The sequence below is a fragment of the Talpa occidentalis genome, unplaced genomic scaffold, assembly GCF_014898055.3.
Source record: "Talpa occidentalis isolate TD23 unplaced genomic scaffold, MPIMG_talOcc4v2.1 talOcc4.2, whole genome shotgun sequence".
Taxonomy (NCBI): Eukaryota; Metazoa; Chordata; class Mammalia; order Eulipotyphla; family Talpidae; genus Talpa; species Talpa occidentalis.
The window spans coordinates 116821521-116843302 of NW_023602073.1; the positions used below are offsets into that span (position 1 = coordinate 116821521).

At 36.2% G+C, this 21782-nt stretch overlaps 1 protein-coding gene across 1 annotated transcript in view; it reads right to left on the reverse strand.

Moving 5' to 3' along the window:
- ROS1 (ROS proto-oncogene 1, receptor tyrosine kinase) overlaps nt 1-21782 on the reverse strand; it is an 87251-nt gene that overhangs the window by 20398 nt on the left and 45071 nt on the right. The window contains exons 23-34 of the mRNA XM_037520973.2: nt 19174-19237; nt 18620-18822; nt 17312-17517; nt 15839-16125; nt 11955-12131; nt 9064-9266; nt 7239-7383; nt 6250-6482; nt 5987-6163; nt 3950-4115; nt 3172-3289; nt 760-950 (exon numbers count right to left, since the gene is read on the reverse strand). Of these exons, the coding sequence (XP_037376870.1) occupies nt 760-950; nt 3172-3289; nt 3950-4115; nt 5987-6163; nt 6250-6482; nt 7239-7383; nt 9064-9266; nt 11955-12131; nt 15839-16125; nt 17312-17517; nt 18620-18822; nt 19174-19237 (2170 nt within the window). The remainder of the gene's footprint in view (nt 1-759; nt 951-3171; nt 3290-3949; nt 4116-5986; nt 6164-6249; nt 6483-7238; nt 7384-9063; nt 9267-11954; nt 12132-15838; nt 16126-17311; nt 17518-18619; nt 18823-19173; nt 19238-21782) is intronic.

The window sequence follows — 21782 nt, forward strand, 5'->3', positions numbered from 1 at the left end:
AAATATCATAACCAGGAAGTAGGTTCCCGCCAGACATCAAACCTTCTGTCACCAAGATTGTGGACTTCCAAGTCCCAAATTATAAGAAATAAAGTCTGTTGTTTGTTAAGACAAAAAAATAAAAATAAAAAAGACCTAGTGCCATAAAACTTTGTACTGGTCTAATAGGATAAATATTGGGGAAAAGGATATAAGGACATAAGGATAAATATTGGGGAAGATGAAGGAGAAGCCACAAAAGGCCTCAAAGGAGATGCAAAAGTTTGTGCTTCATTCTGAAGACAGTGAGTGCAGAGGTTAAGTGATCCAGCTTGTGCTTCAGTTAGATTAATTATCAGCAGTATGAATATACCAAGCTCACAAAAAGTGTAACATTAACTAAAATATGAAGCATGGTAGAAGATGTATATATTAGGGAAGAGACAAAGCACAGTTTTAAACCCAATGTGTATAAGAGATTTATACCATGACCAGACTGTAAGGCTGGATAAATCGTGTTCAGACTGTGGACAGCTTTGGAAGCCTACCTAGGAGCATGGATTTGATGTGCTGGGATTAGGAAGTAGCTGATCATTACTGTAAAGAAAAATGACTTGATGACTATGAGGTTTTAGGAAGATCACATCAGATAAATGAATGATTCAATAGTTGTGATAAGTTATACAGTCATCCAATTGTTGCTAATATTAGGAATTCATTTAATTTTAATTTTGAACTTTTGGGTAATAAGGTAGTTTATATACAGATAAAGTAACATACCTCCAGCTAATATAATACTATCACTGATTCCACTGTATTCTCCAAACCCCACATGATTTGCAGCTACTACTCTGAACTGATATACTCCTTTAAGCCTTTTGGATTTCCATGTGCAAATGCTGCCACAGCTTCCATTAAAGGCCATCTCCCACATTAAGTTCTGGTTCTGTGAATCATTTGAACTGCCCTTTCTGCAAAAAAAAGGAGAAAATCAAAAATATAGAAAATGTGTAAAATGGCCTATGTGTTATTTCTAATGTTCTTGTTATCATTTTAATGACAGAACTCCAGAGCATCTTCTGTTGCACATTTTTCCCGTGGTCTCATTCCTCTTCCATAATTTGGCTACAGAATAGAGCATAATCTTATAAAGTCATCCCAACAATGCATGGAGTCAAACAACTAAGCCAAGCAGGAAAATTACCAATAATCAATGGCCAAGAAAGCTGAAGAATCTCTTCCTGCTTCTATAAGAATATAGAAACTTTCTTCAGCATTCCAAATACATTAGACAATTATGTATTCCATGATTTTTAGTAGGGAAATTTTTTTTAAATGTTCAATCTCCTGTGTCATCTGTAGTTTACTTAGACCATGTCTGGATGACATAGAACATAAAATTGATAAGGAAGGTAGGCTATTTCAGCTATCAAAGTTATTGTACATCTGAGATGTGAAAGCTCATTGTTTCCTTGTGTGATGGCCTCTCACTCAATTCACATAAGTCTCATCTGACACATGGAAAGAGCACAAGCAAATGATGTAACTTAGTGGATTTCAACGGAATCATAGATGGAAGAAGGCAAGCTCAAAAACCTTTCCATTATATCTTCTCTAACAATGAAGAACTTTGCAAGTCTGAAATTTTCAGACTGTGACAGTTTTTGGACTTTACCCACCCACAGTAAGTTTGGGGATATGTGGTGGAAGTCAGTTCTGCTCTACTTAATGATCTTCTTTCTGAAATAGCAACAAGAATAGTGAGGGTTGAGTCTTTGAGGGACAGGAAGTGAGCAAGAACAACAGAAGTATTGGGAAAGCAAAGCTGGTCGTAACTGTTACCAGGAGCTAAGTGTCCAAGGGATTACTGGCAATCACCAGAAGGTGAGAGGCAAAGAATTCTTCTCTTAAAACAGGAGCACAGTCCTGCCAACACCTTGATTTCATACTTCTGGTCCCCAGAATTATGAGTGAATGCATGTCTGTTATGTTAAGCCATGCAGCTGGCAGGGCTTTGCCACAGCAGACTTCAGAAACTAAAAGAATCTGTTCAACTCCCAAGTTCAGGCACTTGACACCACCCACACTGCTGCACCATCAGCAAGGATGCAGGGCAGGGACTATGTGTCCTGACTAAAGTTACTTTGAGATACTGAAAAGTACAAGAATTCATTTTGTTATCCCATAGTCCCTGTTCTAACAGTAGAGACATGGGATAAGGAAATGCAAACTATTTGTGAAGTTATAGACTTAAGGTGCTACTGAGGCCAATACCATGCAGGGGTCTTAGCAAGAATAGTGTGTGTCCTGGATGGTGAGCATAATTGCAGGCAGTTCTTCAGGTCAGGATGAAAAATAGTAACAGAAATTTCAAGAAGGTTTTAGTTAGAAATAAGGTCACTAACATGAGCAGTAAAAAATTTTTAAGGTTCTGGGAATGCCAAAACAAGATGAAACAAAAATAGATCTAATGCTCAAGCTACCAGGACTATAATTATGGAAATGATTTTTGTCATTGGAGCGTCTTAAAAGATGGTTTCATAGTCCTATAAGGGGAGCATCTTTGGAATTTGGAATTCTCTCTTCAAGTTGGCCTGGAATCAGTTTATCTGAGTCATTATCATGAATCACAGCACTCCCCATACTGATTGGATCTGAGATGCATTGTTCATTGAAGGCACATTTTTAGCATTTTTACATACATTGCAAACTGTATATAACAAGGGGATCAGAATCTTAAGTGACCTAACATTTCAGACCTTAACCTTATTTTACATTCTAAAAAAATACCTAGTTCATTGTTTATTAGCAGTAACAGTATTCATCTTGTTAAAACATCTAAAATATACATGGATATCATCATCTAACATCAATCAGCTCAGCTTCTCCAACAGAGCAGACTTTAAGTATATAGTAGTTGCATGTGCCGATGATTGAACAATTTCCATGAAGTTTTAACCCAGTAGTTGCAGATTTCTGGCAAGAATGATACCTTGTAATTGGAGTACCAAGGCAGACCTCTACGACCATAATGACAGACACAAGTTAAGGACCCTTTATGTTTATTTATAAATTAAGGACCCTTTATGTTTATTTATAAATACCCTTTCATAAATATTGTTAAGTTTGGTCTTTTAACACCTTATTATTAACTGCTTAGCACTTACAAAGCCCTTTTGCAAACAGGCATACCTGATCTCAAGGATGTAATATTGAAGTCGGCTTCCATTATCTTCAGCTTTTTCCCACTGTATTGAATTTTTACTACCTTCTAATAATTTTGGAATTCCTGGTTTACTTGGGACTCCAGCTTTAGAAACAAAAGAAAAAGCTGATATGTTAGAAGTATAAAACATTCAGCATAATGTCTTTCTATAGAATATACTACTAAGGTGGGACATCAAATACATGAAAGAACTATCCACAAATATTCTCATATGAGCACATAGTTTTAAAAGAATATCTGAAATCTTCATTCATGATGGATTAGATGGATTAGTAATAGAAGTAACAATATATCTTAGCTTGATACAAAATAAATGTTGTAAATAAAACTGTTGCAAGTTTTACAGCATTTTCCTTTCTTATAGGAGTCAGCTTAAAATTATTGTATACCTTTCAGAATACTAGTTAATTTAATATAATTTTTATTTTTAATATCTGGATTAGAGTAGTAAGTAAATATTTGTTGCACACTCAGTGATACTAATTTTATTTCATTCTCACTGTAAAATATAGCTAGACAGGAAATCAGAAGACTGAAAATGAAGTAATTTCACCCAGTTCAGGATCCAACAAGGCCAGCTCAGTATTATCTCATTACTACCTGTAAGTACTCTTGGTTCTTTTCAATGCCTTCATTCAAACTCTAAAAATAGCAATATACTCTTTAAAAAAAAACTTTCAACCCCTAGGATTAGCAAAATTATTGATGAAAAAATTATCAGGCTTCCTAAAAGTTAGTACTCACCTTTTGTCTTAAAGCTTTCTGGAAATGAGGTGCTATTTTCCCCTGTGGTATAAACCACCACTGCTCGAATATTATAGGAAGCATAAGGCTGCAGATCTGTGATGGTACAGTCATAAGCAGGACCTTGTGTGCATGAAGCTTTAACATGGTAAAACTCGTAATTCCACTAGGAAAAGACATCTCAATTAACATTTTTGTTTCTTTATGAAAATAGAAATCCATAAACCTATAACAAACCATTTAAACTTAAATAAATTTTACTTTCTATAAAAAACTAAGAGCTTTTTTTATGAATGCTCTATCCCTAACACCATCACCACCGCTGACAGCCATTTATTTTTATGAGATGCTATGACTGTCTTGAATGACAGTTCTTAGGATAACCAAAGGTGGGACATATATCTCTGACTCTATATCATCAGGGAAAATTGAAAGTTTGGCTTCTAGCTATCCCTAATTGCAAACACCCATTACTAAAATCAGGTTATGTAAGAAAGTAAATTCACAGCTGAGGGACAATGATGGATTAAAACTGATACTGCTCTAGAGATTAGTCATCTCCCAGGGTCCTCCTTTGCCTGGCTGGTAATATCTGATTCATTTTGGTGTCTGTCTGGGTCTCCAACTTCTCTGTAGTAAAATGAGAGGCTAGATAGTCATCATCATTCAGGTCTTTCTCTATTTCATTTTTCTTACCTAGGAAATAAACTTTACATTCCTTCCCTTAACTTTAAACTGAACTGCATTAAAATTATTTAGCTAGAAGTAAGGGGTTGGGGTGGGGGAAGCTGACTCTCTAATTTCTCTAATTTAATAGCATTTTTATAAGATCATCATTTTTAAAATAGATCACAAATCATTATGAACATGTCCAGTGAAAAAGTCCAGTTAAACTATTGCCTTGTTTTTGTCAACTCAATAATCATATTTTTCATAGTTTGTATCTAAAAAGTATAAGATCATTTTAAAAAGTCCTACATAGTAAAATTTTAAGATGTCCTAGAGAGCAACTTGATTTTTAAATAAAAATGATCATGACTACATTGATTTGTTTTTATGCTACCACTGAACAAAGTTCTCCCAAATAAATTTTACAAATGCAAACACACAAGTATATAATGGTGCAGATGAAATATAGAAATTATAAAGACAATAATCTGTTTGAAGAGCATTAATATAAAAATCAGTGTAGACTTTCCATAGCAGTGAATTAATTAAATTCAGTAGATGTATATTGGTTAAAGTATGAAGATTTTTGGATGAGGAAGAATTTAAAGTTTAAAGTCAAAATCAAACTAGCTTATAAAATGCTGGTTTTATATTTTACTTCTCTCCTGTTACTAAACAGCCCTCAAATGGTTAGAAGAACATTAACATTTCGCTCTCTCTTTTTTTTTTTAAGATTTATTTTATTTATATAAGAGCCAGGGCACAGGCCAGATGCACGGGAGGGTGAGAGGATTCACCAGAGACAGAGCAGGGAACAGAACAGGCAGACTGACTGAAATACACTGCTGAGGGGAGTAGCAGGCGAGGCAAAAGAGAGGTCTGCTCGCCATGTGGTTGCTCCGAGGCCTGCAGAGATTAAACTGGCACTGCAGAGGCCGTGCACAGCTGCACTCAACTGCCTGCGTCACCAGGGAGGCCCCTAAAAGAACATTTCTAATCAAGGTTTTGAGGGGGTTTTTTTTGTTCATTTCTTATACTTTTTGCAATGAAAACATCAAATTGCTATAAACTTTAGAACAAAGAACCATGCCAACAATATCTAAATAAACTAAGTGAAATATTATAAAAATTAGTATACCATGACTCATACTGTTTTACATGAAGCTTGTTAAGAGCAAATTAACTTCTCTTCTTTCAGTTATTAGTCTAGATAGCTTATTGCTTCTATGTGTCAAATCTAGGTTAATGAATGCTATCAAATATATTGTTGATTTATATGGTATTACTCTAAAGATATGAAAAGGCCTTTCAATTTATTCTACATAATAAATAAAGATTTGCATTAAAAAATATACTGTAAGATTCTACCTTCTGGAGTTCAAACCAAAATCTGGTGAGATTAACATTAAATGGTGCCTTCCAGTTTAAATGCACACTAGTGTTCTCTGGAACCAAGGCATAAGGTTTTTCTGGCGTGTCAAACATTTCAGCAGTGACGGGATGACTCTCAGCACACCACATTTCCTCTGAATGGCAGGCCAGAACCTTTTTGTAAAAAAGAACAATCACTTGACCTTTTAGGGAACTTGCCTTGAGAATGACAATAAACTTGTCCTGTATGTTCACTGTACCTTTAATACATACAGTTTTCCACCAGACAGCCCAGGAATAAGGAGAGCAAGCCTTCCATTTGGATATTCACTTTGTCGTAAAGGAGTCTCAGGAATTAGGGCCAGGTGTGAGACTGCCACCTGATAGCGAATTGACTCTTTAGGTCCATTTGGCTTGGGAGATTCTTTCCAGGATATAATGAGACTGGTGTCTGACTGCACAGTTGTGTTAATAAGCCAAACAGCCTCTGGCACTAAGATAAACAACCAGGAATTATAAAGGATGTTACAGCAGCAGTGAAGGATATAAAGAAATAATGGGGTCTTAGTTGAGGAATAATCCTATCCTATGAGTAGAATGGAAGACAGATGTTCTGAAGAAACACCAGCCTCTTACATAATGATTGCTTATCAGGCTGCTGGAAAGAAAGGCTCTTGCTTATATTTGCTTAATGACTAAAGCATTTTCTGATTCTAGTTCCAGGATATGGCTGATAATGATGAATAACCCGACTCAGGTGAGTTTTGAGTATATCATCATAGATATTTGAAATAATGGCATCACCTCATAATAATCAGCACCTCTTAAAACACCTTTTTAGATTTTAGATCCATTTTTAATTTAGGGCAAAGATGTTATATATTAGTTTAAATTTTTGTGGCCAGCAAAACTCATATGATTGGACTTTCCTGCCTCACCACACACACAGAGACCTATGACTATATAGGAAGAGGGTGACACTGGGTGGTGAGACAGAGAATGCATTTCTTGGTCAAACAAAATTACAGTTGTTTTTCATTTTGATGGAATATTATTCATCTTCTCCTGGTATTAGAGCAAGGATCAAGTCATCAGACTATTGTTCTAGAATTATTTTTTCATACTAAGCTTTTAAAAAGCTCATGTAATAAAGATTACTTAGAATTCAGAAAAAAAGCAGAAATAGACATACAAATCATATTTATCACAAGATTCCATTCTACATACCCACACCAAGCCCATAACTCACCTCCACTTTTAGTTTTTCCCCAAATCTCTTTTCCCAGAGGTAACTGTTCCAAAGGATCTGAATAATAATTCTTTACAGCTATCTGTATCACATATGTTGAAAATGGTTGTAAACCTTCAATAAAGGCTATACTCTCCTGAAATTCCTGTAATTTATTAAAAAATAATAAAAATCTGTTCTTATCTTTTATACAAATGGGGAGAAATTATTTAATCAAAGGAAGAAAATAATTAAAAGATTCAAACAAAGGTAATTTATATTTCAGTCTTGGATTATAAGTGATAATATTCACTGCTCTAATCTTCCCAGACCTGAGTTGTTCAATATCTCCCAGAAAAAAACTGTCAAATGATTGGCAGCACCCAGTCAATTTTGTGACATATTCATCTCAGAAAATTAAGTTCCCAGGAGAGGACACTGTTTTGTTAACATTGCATTAGGACTTCAGCCAGATGGTATTTTAAGAATGTGACAAAGAAGTGAATACAACAGATTAAACTATATTATCTAATCATTCTTAGAAATAAAGCAATAACATTTAAGAAAGTAAAAAGACTTTCCTTAGACCGATGGCTTTCAACTTTGCTTTTACTTTGGAGTCATCTGGGAAGTTTAAAGAAAATACTAACCCCAGAGATTCTGATTGAATTGATCGGAGAGCAAGCTTGGGTCCAGAACTAAATTCACACATATGTGAATATAGGGAAACAAAACAGAGGATCAAACCAAAACAAACCCTAGAAATCTGTAAAACTGAGGTTGTCCAGGAGGAGTGGGAGAAGGTGGAAAACAAAGGGAGAGGAGGCTCAGTGGACTATGGGTGCCTTCGTGATGGGTGTGGTGGGGTAACATACATCTGAAGAGTTGTGAGCCTATACCTGTTATTTGCATACAGTATTATAAACCAATGATACCTCAAAAAAAAAAAAGTTCCAATGGGCAGTCAAACTTGCCTTTGACTTAATAAATGTGAATATAATAAGATAAACATAAATGACAGAAATGTTCAATGCTACAAACCCAATCTTGGTCAACAAAATGATCTAGTCAGTCTCTGCAACAATTCCACTTAAAACTGTGTAATAAAAGATTAGAATAGAAAAATAAGGGAACAATAATCAAGTGTACTTTCTGGTAAAGTATATAGTACTTAACGTCCGATAGATGATGGCCAGTTTCACCTTTGATTTGATTAGATAATAAGCACAAAACAAAATATTGGAGATACAGCATTCCATTACAAGGACAACTGAAACATTATGTCAGTGATGGGATAAGTTGTGCTACTTCGTTTAAATATTCAAGAAATATCTAATGAATTCCTAGGTGCCAGGAATACAATGATGAACAAAAACAAGATATAGTCCTGCATACTAGCCCAGTTCACAAAATAAAGGGCTACATCAGGCTGAGCAGCAACTTTTTTGTTACAGTATACTATGAAAGAAGTGTATACATACAGTAATGTTTCATCTGTCCAACTCCTGTCTTACCCCTCAATCTTTTGATACATAAATACAAGTATTATTTTCTGGGGATAATTAGAATCAGGGAGGGCAACAAACTCATTTCTTCCAGGACACTCAGGAAACCATTACCCTCTCAATCCACCAACTGGCCAGAGTTCATATACTTTATTGAAGCTCAACTTACTCCAAGACAAGATGACTAGAACACAATATGGCTTGATGAATCATCAGTAAAAGCTTGCATAATAGCACATTTCAGAATATACTATAGAAAATATTTTACAGTGGCTGAGAGTTTTATATCAACAAAAAAGGGAATTTTGTAAAAAGATAAAAACCACTAGCTCCATTCTTACCAGCATTTCATATTTCAGTTTAGAGCTATTTTTCCTGACATTAACTTCTTTGTAATAAACCAGGTATGTTGGTGTAGGGCTGATGATACCGTGCAACGTCAGCTTCGTCCTGGTGGGTGGTAATTGGATGGTGAGGCTGGTATTAGTAGTGTTAAGTATAGTTGGCTCTGCAATATCTGAAGCTAGAGACAGAAATGCTTTATCTAAAATAATAAAAGAAAAAATTAAGATACACATCTATATATAAGAGAGGAACAGCTGATTTATTTAACATCAAGGATAATATGACTTTTTTTATTTAACTGATATGATATGATATATTGATGAGCTGGAAATGTTACTTAGGACAGGAACACATTTTTTCCATACATATTGAAGATTTATTTTTTAATTTTTTTAAAGATTTATTTATTATGCATACAAGAGCTGGGGTACAGGTCAGAGATGCAGGGGGTGAGAGAATCCACCAGAGGCAGAGTGGGAAACAGAACAGGCAGATTGACTGAAATACACTGCTGAGGGGAGCAGCGGGCAAGACAGGAGAGGTCTGCCTTGCCATGTGTGTTTCTCTCTGGCCAGCCAGGGATCGAACTCGTGCTGCAGAGGCTGTGGATTGATTCATAGTACGGTGCTTAACCCCTTTCGCCACCAGGGAGGCCCCATATTGAAGATTTAAATGCCTCAGAAAAAGAGCTTAGTAACCTGAAATTGCTTAAGATTTCCAATAGATGGAGCTAAAGTATCCTTAACAATGTACCCAGACAAAATGTAGTTAACGCTTTTATTTTGAAGTCAGTGATGACGGCTTTAGTCACGTTTTAAAGGAATTCCAATTAGGAAAACTCATACACCATTAGGATTTGTATTTTTAGAGAGGTGTGTGTGTATGTGTGTGTGTTCAACTCCAAATAGATATTGCATGGACTTTTCTAATCTCTCAAATTTCCCAAAGTAGAAAATGAAAATTATTCTATCAAAATATGCACTCAACTTATTTACATATTCTTCCACTTGTTCATGTTACAACATATTTTTTTTCTTTTTTTTTTCTTTTTAAAGATTTATTTATTTATTTATACAAGCACTGGGCACAGTCAGATGCGCAGGAGGGTGAGAGAATTCACCAGAGCCAGAGCAGGGAGCAGAGCAGGCAGAAGGACCGAAGTACACTGCTGAGGGGAGCAGCGGGCAGCAGGAAAGGTCTGCGCGCCATGTGGACCCTCCTCCTGTGGCCGGGGAGCAGCCGGGGATCGAACTGGGGCCGCAGAGGCCGCGGGCAGCTTCACAACCCAGCGCTCAACCACTGCGCCACCGGGGAGGCCCTGTTACAACATATTTTATAACTGAATACATCTAAGCAAAAAAAAGTGTGTTTCAGTTTTCCTATCTTGGGGGAGAGGAGATTTTATTTAATTTAGAATTCTATTGCACTGTTGTGGCGGAGAAAGCTGGGGAAAAGACTAAGAGACCACTTTTTATCTGAATGTCACACATGAAGTTATGTAATGTTGTACTTGGAGGGAGGTAGTGTTTGGTTGATTTTTGGATTTCAAACTTACTTTTATTACACCTTTCGGTAGAATAAATGTAATCTGTTCTGCCATAATGCAATAACATATTCCTAAAAGACACTACTTTATACATATCATACAATAATCCCCCCAGTTTGTGTGGTTAATGGGGTTAGGAACACAGCACTAAAAACCTCCATTAGTGACATATAAAATATATATATTTTATATATATAGTAATGATACCGGAATTGTCAGGTCTAGTCTCCCAGCCAGGAACGGATCTCAGGCTGCAGGGCAGCGCTGAGCCCCAGCAACTTCAATATATATATTATATATAGTAACTTCATGAAAATAATAGCACAAGTGTGCACATGTTAAATTATTGACATACATAACAGTACAATAAGTAGAATGCTTTACCTTAAAAAATGACCCAGGGCCTCCCTGGTGGCGCAAGGGGTTAAGACGCAACCTATGAAGCTATCTGCAGCCACTGCAGCACAAGTTCGATCCGCAACCAGGGAGCAACTGACAAGGCAAGCAGACCTCTCCTGTCTCGCCCACTGCTCCCCTCAGCAGTGCATTTCAGTCAGTCTGCCTGTTCTGTTCCCCACTGTGTCTCTGGTGAATCCTCTCACCCTCCCACACCTCTGGCCTGTACCCCAGTTCTTGTATTAATAAATAAATAAATCTAGACTATATGTATGCTGTGAGGGACCATGATATGTTTGCATATATGAGATCACATCCGGGGGATTTTCCTGATAAAGATAAGAAAACATACAGTGAAATTCTCGAAGATTTCCATCCCGTGCGTTGACATCTCCAAAATGTTTGCTCTGGTTTCACTGATACCAGTTATTTTTGAATTTTATGGAATATGTTTCTATGACATCTGAAGTTAATGTTCACACTTGTGATTAAAGTGATCATCATGAGCAAAAAAAAAATAAATAAATAAATAAATAAATAAATAAATAAATCTTTAAAAAAAATGACCTGAAGTTTTATGCAATGCTTTTTGACACCACTGGGAAGTCTAAAATACCCTTAGAGGGGAAAAAAGAAGACAAAAAGAAGGGGAATTTTTAGGACTGAGAAAAGAAAGAGGACAGGCAGAAAGAATGATGGGGAAGGACTCCCCTTGTCTAAAGTGGGCTACCCCAGCTGAGTCGTGCATACCAGCAGAGAGAAACTGTGATCCAGGGTAAACAGCAATCACATTGTGCACCATACCTTGGAGCAGTGCTGAAAGCACAAGGAAGAACTTGGAGGAACGATCCTCAAGAAAGGATGAGAAAGGATGAGAAAGGCACAGGGTGAGAATTTTCTGACCATAATCTGGAGAACAAGATGATTAAGCACATGACTTGTTACCTGGAAAAGGCTGCAGTACTGAACTGTAAGCCGAGATACACTTATTCCTCAGGGTCTTAACCTGGGAGAAGATGGCCCCACTGCTTTTCTTTGTTTGATAAATCTGTGTGCTGTCCTTTGCTGTGACCATCCAATATAGAAATTTTCCATCCATAGTTAGGCTAACAAGTGTTTTTCCTGTTGATATAAAGCAAAAAACCTAAAGAACAAAATATGTATCTTCTGTTTACTACTCTAAGCAATACATGAAGTCCTTTTTTTCTCTATCAAAACTCCACATTTTGAATCTATTATTTCTATATGAAAAAAAATAACACTTTCATGTCATATAATTAGGATTTTACAGATAATTTCTTCTTTTACTTCCTTATCAAGCAAAAAAGATAATTGCTACTAATGGAGGCTAAGAGTAGAAAATTTAGAATGGCGGCATCACTAGACCAAAAACTGGAGGTGGAGGTAGAAATGATAAACCTAGTTTTAAACCTGCTATAGAAATGAAAAATCCTTGGACCCCAACTGCTTTAGCAAGTATCAGAATGCTACAGAAAGTACCCAGAGGCACAGATCAAAAGTGGGCATATGGAGATTAAGGGCCATTGTAGAGAATCATCCCGTCCTTACAAATCAACCTAGTCACACCCTAGAAGTAATTAATTTAACAATAGATAGCAATTTCCAAAGGGCTGAACCCCTCCTTGAATGAGGAACACTGTATCTATACAACTTCTGCCCTGACAAGAGGCAGCTCTCCTGAGGATCTTTGACTATGCAGGAATTTTTTTCACAAATCTTTTACCTTTACAAAGCAGCAGCAGCAGCTATTCCTGCTCTCTAGTCTGGGCAAACATCCTTTACTTCCCTCCTCTTTTTATAATAAACCTGGCCTTTTGGATATAACTACACATCTCTGCTTCGTGGAGAAATTTGCTGTGTGCTGCTGAAAGGGGAACTCTGGTGAAGCTTTCCTCAGAGGTAACCCAAGGACCCAACTCACCAAACCCAGCACCTCATCATAACGACATTACTAGTATTTATTTAGAAGTGGCAACTGAGGCTTGGATGAGTTAAATGGTTTTCTCAAATTTCATAAAGAACAAAGTCAGGATTTGCAAGTAACCTGTGTAACTTTACATCAACCATCTAAAGATGTTGGGGGGCAAAGGATGTCCTGAACAAACTCCAGAGACACAGGTTTTAAGGACTCTGCCCCCACCCCAGACCAAGGAGATCCAGACACCAAGGACGACAAAACCCATAATGTCATCACCACTGAAAGGGAGAATTGCTGGAAACTAAGAGTGGAGTTAAGCAGCCAAGTTTGTTATATAACCAGACATGGAGCCTTGGGGGTGCTTGGTTTTTCTCAGGCCTTCAGCGTGCAATTGGGGTCCCAGCTTAGTGGAACTGGTAGGAGGCATTCATCAATTTCTCTCTTTCTCTTTCTCCCTGAGTTATTCCTCTCTTCATTTCTCCTTTTTATAAAGAATCCTTTTATTAACCTTTTTGTGTGTGCCTGTAGTTGAGTCTCATTTTAAGTCCCCTTTTTTTTATAGACCCATCCCCATGAGAATAACAACCATTTTCCATGGAGGGATGGGGAGAAGACTCTGGTAATTATTTTTTAATGATTCTTTTTTTTTTTTTAATAGAGGCATGTTTATTTATTTGTTTGTTTGTTTGTTTGTTTTTTGTTTATACATGCACTGGGTAAAGTCAGAAGCGCGGGAGGGTGAGAGAATTCACCAGAGCCAGAGCGGGGAGCAGAGCAGGCAGAAGGACCGAAGTACACTGCTGAGGGGAGCAGCGGGCAGGTCAGGAGAGGTCTGCGCACCATGTGGGACCCTCCTCCGGTGGCCGGGGAGCAGCCGGGGATCGAACCAGCGTCGCAGAGGCTGCGGGCAGCTTTGCAACCCAGCGCTCAACCACTGCGCCACCGGGGAGGCCCTCTGGTAATTATTTTTAAAAAGTTAATATTCAGAATTGTCAAACAGATTTTTTAATAACTTTTTTTTTAATAAATAGATATCCAGGCAAGGCTGTTTTATTAAAATTTCTTCTATGTTATCTTTAAAGTAAATTTATTTACTTTAAAGTAAATAATGGCCCATGAGATCATTCTTGTGTATCAGATGTTAAAGGAAAATTATTCAGATTTGTTTAAATGGTAAGGAAGACTTGATAGTCAAGTCTCTTGCAATGAGGGAGAGAGATGTGTTCAATTCTGAACACAACAAAGACAGAAGGGGATATGGAGTCAATAAGTAATATAAGGATGTCAGTGTGTGGAAAATTACTAAGAGGAGACTTCAAAGGTAGAGGAGATTCTTGTTAAACTGGCCCAATAGGATTCTTGCTAAAGCCAAGAATGTTAAGGGTAGAGGATGAAGAAATTGATCCAACATCAGTGGTGGAGGATTGTCTCCAAACTATGTTAGTGGGATTCTTTTTTTTTTTTTTTTAAGATTTATTTATTTATTTATACAAGAACCAGGGTACTGTCCAGATTTGTGGGAGGGTAAGGAGATTCACCACAGACAGAGTGGGGAACAGAACAGGCAGAATGACTGAAATACACTGCTGAGGGTAGCAGCGGACGAGACAGGAGAGGTCTGCCACATCATGTGGGATTCTCACCAGCTGGCCGGTATCGAACCCTCACTGCAGAGGATGTGGACAGCTTCACAGTGCTGCACTCAACTGCCTGCACCACCAGGGGAGGCCCTGTTAGTGGGATTCTTACCAAAACTGGACTCAGTAAAGATGGATACTGAAGTCCAAGATGGAGGCCTAGTTGAGAAGTGGACTCAGAGGAGCCTCATTAGAATCTGATCAGGTAAACAGTCTTTGTCATGGATTGAACAGAAACAAGTAACTTTCCTAGTAAGAGAAGTTCAAAACATTATCTGTACTTAGAGCTACTGAGAGTATATTAGAATTGTTTCTCAAAGACTGGATTATAAGTCAACAAAATCTTATGTGCAGTTATAGCACAAACACATACACATACATTCACACATGTATATTTGCAATTTCAAAACTGCGCTGTATAGACAAGCAAAGCCCAATGGCACTCTTGATGATGTAAATATTCTGTACCTATGCCTCCTAATACAGTTTGCATCAGCTATTTAAGTAGCTTTGAGCACTTAAAATGTGACTAGTGTGACTGTGAAATTAATTTTTGATCTTAATTTAAACTTAAATCACCACATGGCACTACCAGTTACCATATTGGGCAGTGAGGGTATTTAGAGTATATTTTTTGTTAGTGCAATTATTCCTTATTAGAAGACTTCCAAAGTACTTTAGAATTTCAAATATTTACTCCACAAGAATGTAAATTTCAATAGACCTATAAAGTATTGACTATCTTAGGCTGAATGTAGGTTTAAAGGGATCATCAAAATGGATGTCAAGCAGGGCATTGGTAGGAAGGTCATAGCTGTGGCAATGGACCCAGTTATAAATCTCAGCTCAGATTGTAGCTCTCTAGACAAGTTACCTTACATTTCTCAACCTTAGTTTCCTCATATGTAAGATGAAGATACTACTACCTACTTCATCTGGGTAAATATTAAATGAGATAATGCAATTAGTAGCATACTTAGAATATATAGTTAAGTTCAATAAGTTTTCTGTTAATTATAAAATAACAATAGCAAAAAAAAAACAAAACCCTCACCAATTCAGAAAATTATGTGAATGTCTCTATATAATTTGCCTATAAACAACTTGAATTCTGCAAGGACATTTGGCATGGTCCAGGGAAAATATCATGTGTATATTCTTTTGAGTATATGTAGAATGTAAGCCTTTTTCAATAGGATAGGAGGGGGTCACCATTACTAATAAAGGTCTATGTGCATACGTGCATGTCTTACCATGCAAAGCAGGCACCATGATAACCTGCTGACATTGACATCCTTCCAGATCCATGGCCCAAATCTCTTGTCCTTTGACAAAGTATATCTGTGGCTTCTTTAGGTCAGAAGTATCAATGGTCATCACTCCATTTAACTCAAATTCAGTCACATTGCAAGAACATTGGCTCCTTCCATCCGAATGGTTTGTGGGTGTGTGTTGCAGAATGTGGTGCAAGGTCTGGTTGATTATACTGTAGTAGAACATCTGAGAGCCAAAACTAGAAACTTCTGTCCAATACAGGCGACTACAGGGGGAAAAAAGAGCTTCCAACTTAATGAGTAAAATATATCATTGCAAAGACCAGTTTCCAATGAAGGGGCAAATGTTATCCTCAGAGAGAACACGTCCTAATGTCCAATTTCAGAACTTTCTTCTGAGATGGAGGAAGTTAAAAGAAGTCTAGTTTATATTATTTTCCAATGACTTCTCAATAAATGTATTTATACAGTTGATGCTCTTAAAATCTCAAAGTAATATAACTACATTGTAAAGCACACAACCAAACAGGCTATTCTCATATCGTAGGACTTCTCAGAGGAAAGTCAATTAAGAGTCTGTTGCATCTAATTCCATAAGTATTCTAGCCATAAAAACATCCTATTTTGTAATGGAATCTATATTTCTGATTTGCTGGGTTTCTTGCTTCTTTGTTTGCTTGCTTTTGGTTGAAGTCAATCTTTCTGGCAAAATTGCAATATATGGTGGACATATTTTTAGAAAAGCAAATAAATTTCATTTTGAATCTGTTAAATAGAATAATAAACGTGTTTAAAACTAAATTCTTGGACCATAGTAACCCAAGGAGCTATATTAAATGGCTCATCAAGTTTGTAAATATGAAATATATTTGCATAGGCTTCATCAACACCCCTCTCCATTCCCCATCTCTCAAGTTTATTTCAGGTCATACTATCTAACAATCTGTTCCAAAACAGATGCTAAAAAACCGTATTTCTAGCACAAAATAGATCTTTCCATTCAGAGAAACTGCTATTCAGTTGCTAAATGGAGGCCTTAAAATTCATGAGACAGTTATTAAACTAAGACAGATGAGCCCAGAATACCTTTTTCTGTGCCAGACATGCTACCCACCTGTCTCCTATTCATCAGCTGCTACTTTCTCAGTCTCCCTTTTGAACTCACCAACTGATGATATTATTAAATTTACTGGTATAAAATCTGCTTTGGTTGTCTAGTGGTAATTAGCCTAACTTCAGGTTAGTTGAATTGTCAACATGGATTAGGTTTACATATTTAGAGTGTGGGCTCATAAATTGAATATAGAATTTTTTATTTTTAGTGAATATGGTGAGCCAAGAAGACTGAGAATCCTATTTTCCCATCTTTGACTCTAATATGAAGCCAAAGATATTACACTACATTGAATTTGTCTATTTTATTACAAAAAGAAATAAATATACTTCACATACCTTAAAAAAGGATATACAAAAAAGGAGATTATTGTTGAATTTCTGTTGCAAAATTTCAGCTTCCTGGGGTATTTTACCTTTTGTTCAAGATCAACATCAAATATCTGCATTCCATTTTGTGATTCTTTCATTACAAAGTAGAGATGCCTTGAAATCCAGTCAATTGTAATAATAGTGATATCAACAACTCGTGCATCTTGGAAAATCTTAACAATAGGTAGAAAACACAGCAAAGATAGGATCTTTTTTTCAAGTTTGAGAAATTTTCTAAATCACTCATATTATTTATTGACTATACTTCTCTTTTGTCCACTGTCTTTTATACTTTCTTACTTTGATACACTTCTCAATAACTCTGGATTGTACACGCATTATAATATTTGCCCTCTTCTCACATTGGATATTTCATCTGGTTAATTTGTTAATTGTTAATTTCATCTAGTTTCATTGTTTCAATTATAATTGATAGACCAGTGCTACCCAATTCACTCCTTACCTCACTGCCTTTCATTCCTGTCTAGATTTCTGTGATAGCTGCTAATCGTCTCACACTTAACCTACTCTAGTCATTATTTACTCTGCTAACAGAGGTGTTTCTAAAATACCATTACCAAGTATTTCCCTGCTTTTGCTCTTGCTACTCCCTCAGCTTTTACCCACCTTCACCTGGCTCATCTTACTTTGTACCCAAGATGTCCTTCCATGCTGCCACCAATACCACATCCATCCCAGATTAGGCATCCATTCTCTGTGATCCCATGCCTCCTGCCCTGAAAATAGCATTTATACTGTCTTCTCTTTTCTCTAATAGTTGACATTCATGAATGTCTTCCACATGCCAAGTATTGTGCTAAGCTCTTTAGAAGGATTATCTCACTTAATCTTCTTCACGAGATGTATATAAGGTACTATAGAGCCATCACGATTAAATAACTTGCTGAAGTTCACAGAACTAACAAATGGTCAAGCTAGAATTACATACTAGGTTGTCAGACAGCAAAGTTCATCCATTTAAAAACTGCAATACTGTCTTCATAGTGTTAGATGAATACTAGGCTGATTCATTAGCTTTATCTAGATCTAACGCAGTGACTTAAAGTCAATAACTGTTTGCTAAATTAATCCTGAATGACATTTGCCCAAAACTTAATCTGAATTCATGTATGTCTAAATAATTATACAGTATCTGTCTTTTTCAACATTCTAATCTTAATGGTTCAGCCACTAAACAATCATTTTAATTAGAAGTTACTATGAGATACAAATGCTCCACTTCCTTCCTTTCAAAAGAATTACATAGCAAAGTACCTCAGAGCTAGATTGATTGTGCATGTTCAGAGTGTAGAGAGAGTTTCCTTGAGTGTAATACACCATTGCGTTATCTGCTGTGTAACCAATGGCACTGATTTCCCTTTCTGCTGAGAAAGTCCACACAATTTTATTTTGATCCATATCTAACAGAACTATCATGTTGCCAGACAGAGCCATGAGGTATGGAAATGGATTGATTTCTACAAATAAAAAAACAAGGAGTTAATATGTATGAGAAAAATATCTTTAGTTCAGCAAAATTCCTTGGATTCAATATCAGACCATTTTTTTTAATGTTTTATTTTTGTTTTCAGACCTTTTTTTTAAAACCTTAGATGCATCTCTCAGTTCATGTAGCACATCAGTCTCAACTGAGACTGCAGGCACTGTAAGCCCTGGTGTGTTTAGGCATGTTTAGTAGTGATAAGAATTAATTAATTTATTTAATTTCAAATTCAGTTCAAATACAGCACTCAAATCCCTAAAAATAACAAGGATCAAATGTTTTTAAGACACTACTGTTATTTGCGCTGATTTTAAATAATAAATACCTGATGTTCTGGCCTTTGCTATGTCAGAAAATGGTCCTGACCCTTTGGATGTGAAAACTCTAACCTAAAGAAAGAAAAAGAAAAAGAAATTGCATGTAACGATACACTCAGTGACCATAATTAAGCTCTAAAAGTAATAAATCATTGAGCATTGCACGTCACATTTCTGATACACATTATTAAGAGTTAAAAAAAACATTTACATTGAAGTGCATAGCAATAAAACAAATAGGAAAAATATTGCCTCATACTCATGATGGAGGGGTTGTGGAAAAAATACAAAGAAATGACATAAATTTCTGCTGCAAAAAAAAATGAAATTTCTGAAAAGTCTTTGGTTATTTCCAAAATTATGTTTCAGAGAAGATTTAACAGAAGCAAAACTGCTAGATGAATTTGGTTGATGTCCACTTACCTTGAGATCAAGAACTAGAAGCCTCAAATAACTAATTTACTGTACTTTTTAATAAGTACATTTATTTTTTAAAATAACAATTAAGGCTTATATTTGGAAACAAATGGTGCATTTTATTTTTTTTTAAAGCAAGTTTTTTTTCTTAAGATTTATTTATTTATACAAGCACAGGGTACAGTCAGAAGTGTGGGAGGGTGAGAGAATTCACCAGAGCCAGAGCGGGGAACAGAACAGGCAAACTGAAGAAGTACACTGCTAGGGGAGCAGGGGCAGCAGGAGAGGTCTGCGTGCCATGTGGGACCCTCGCCTGGTGGCCGGGGTTCGAACCAGCACTGCAGAGGCTGCAGAGGCTGCAGAGGCTACAGAGGCTACAGAGGCTGCGGGCAGCTTCGCAACCCAGTGCTCAACCGCTGTGCCAGCGGGGAGGCCCAAAAAATGGTGCATTTTAAACCTTTACATACATTGTCTCTTTTGATCCTCACAACTACTGAGAGTCGAAATTGGACAAGGATCATAAATAAGGTAACTCATCTGCAATAACACATGCAGAAACTGTCATAAGAACCAAGTCTTCTGGAGTCTGCATACTTTTCTTCCCATTGTGCCACACTGTAAATAACAGCAATGGATTTGTAAAACAATTTTTATTGGATGTCTTTTGTAATGTAGTAAATCATTTCCATTTCCAAACCTTGCATATGTACAAAAGTCTATAAAGAAAACTGACATCCTTAATTATAGCCTCAAAATATTGATCCTTCAGTATCCTCTCAATAAAATATTGGATTATTTTTATTATGCTTCTATGTATAGTATAGTAATTATGTATATTTACATAATTATATTATTGTAATTATGTATAATATTAAATATACTTTACTATATACTGTATATTACTATCCTGTGTTTTATACATATGAGATGTATACTCATGAGATGTATATCTCATGTATATAATATACACATACATAGATGGTATATAATATTAATATTATACACACATATCAAGCAGTCTTCTCTTCGTATGTAAGTGAAATTCATACACACCCATGCATATTCCTTTACATAGTTCTGTGATGACTACAATTTAAACAATATATACATAGAGACACAGATAACTCTTAACAAATAAGAATGTGTTATTATAATTGCTGATCATGTCAGTTCTACCACCACATTACTTTTCACAATCCACTCTACTTTTTTAGTTAACATTGCCTCAAGAAATAAAACTATAAAATAATGAAAATATAAGAATGTGTACATCATTAATTTTTATGTATAGCTGTTTTTATTGGTATATGTAGACCTAACAAAGTATCAAAATTATTACTAAGTTAGATTTTTAGAAATAGAAAAAGAAAAAAATCCTGAGGAAACTCAAATCTCTAAAACACCATGTTTCCTAAGAAATGGAAAATAATTCTATATATGTACAATATTGTCACCATTCTGAGAATGAATGAAGATATAAAAGTCATCAAGTGATTTATCAGAAATGGAAAAACTATTTCATATGAAATTTAAAATTTAAAAATGTTAGGATGGGTGACAGTAGCTCTTTTTCTTAACTATAGACCATGTACCAGACAGGAAATTTTATATTCAGTATTTCATTCCATGTTCCTACTGTCCGATGACAAAGATACACCCCTGGATGTATCTGTCAATTACTAAAGCTACATGGCTAGAATGTGACGTACTTTTTTTTAAATTGAGATATAGGGGCCTCCCTGGTGGCTCAAGGGGTTAAGCGCCGCACTATGAAGCAATCTGAAGACTCTGCAGCATGAGTTCGATCCCCAGCCGGTCAGGGAGCAATCCACATGGCACAGCAGATCTCTCCTGTCTCACCCACTGCTCCCCTCAGTAGTGTATGTCACTCGGTCTGCCTGTTCTGTTCCCCACTGTCTCTGGTAAATCCTCTCACACCCCACATCTCTGGTCTGTACCCCAGCTCTTGTATGCATAAATAAATAAATCTTTAAAAAAATAAAATTGAGATATAATGGACACATATTAATTTTAGGTATACAGCACAATGATTCTATATTTGTATTGCAAATTGATCACTACATTAATTCTAGTTGCCTTTTATCACCATACATAGTTACAATTTTTTTCCATGTGATGAAAACTTTCAAGCTCTACTTTCTTAGTACCTTTCAAAACACAATACAGTAACATCAACTAT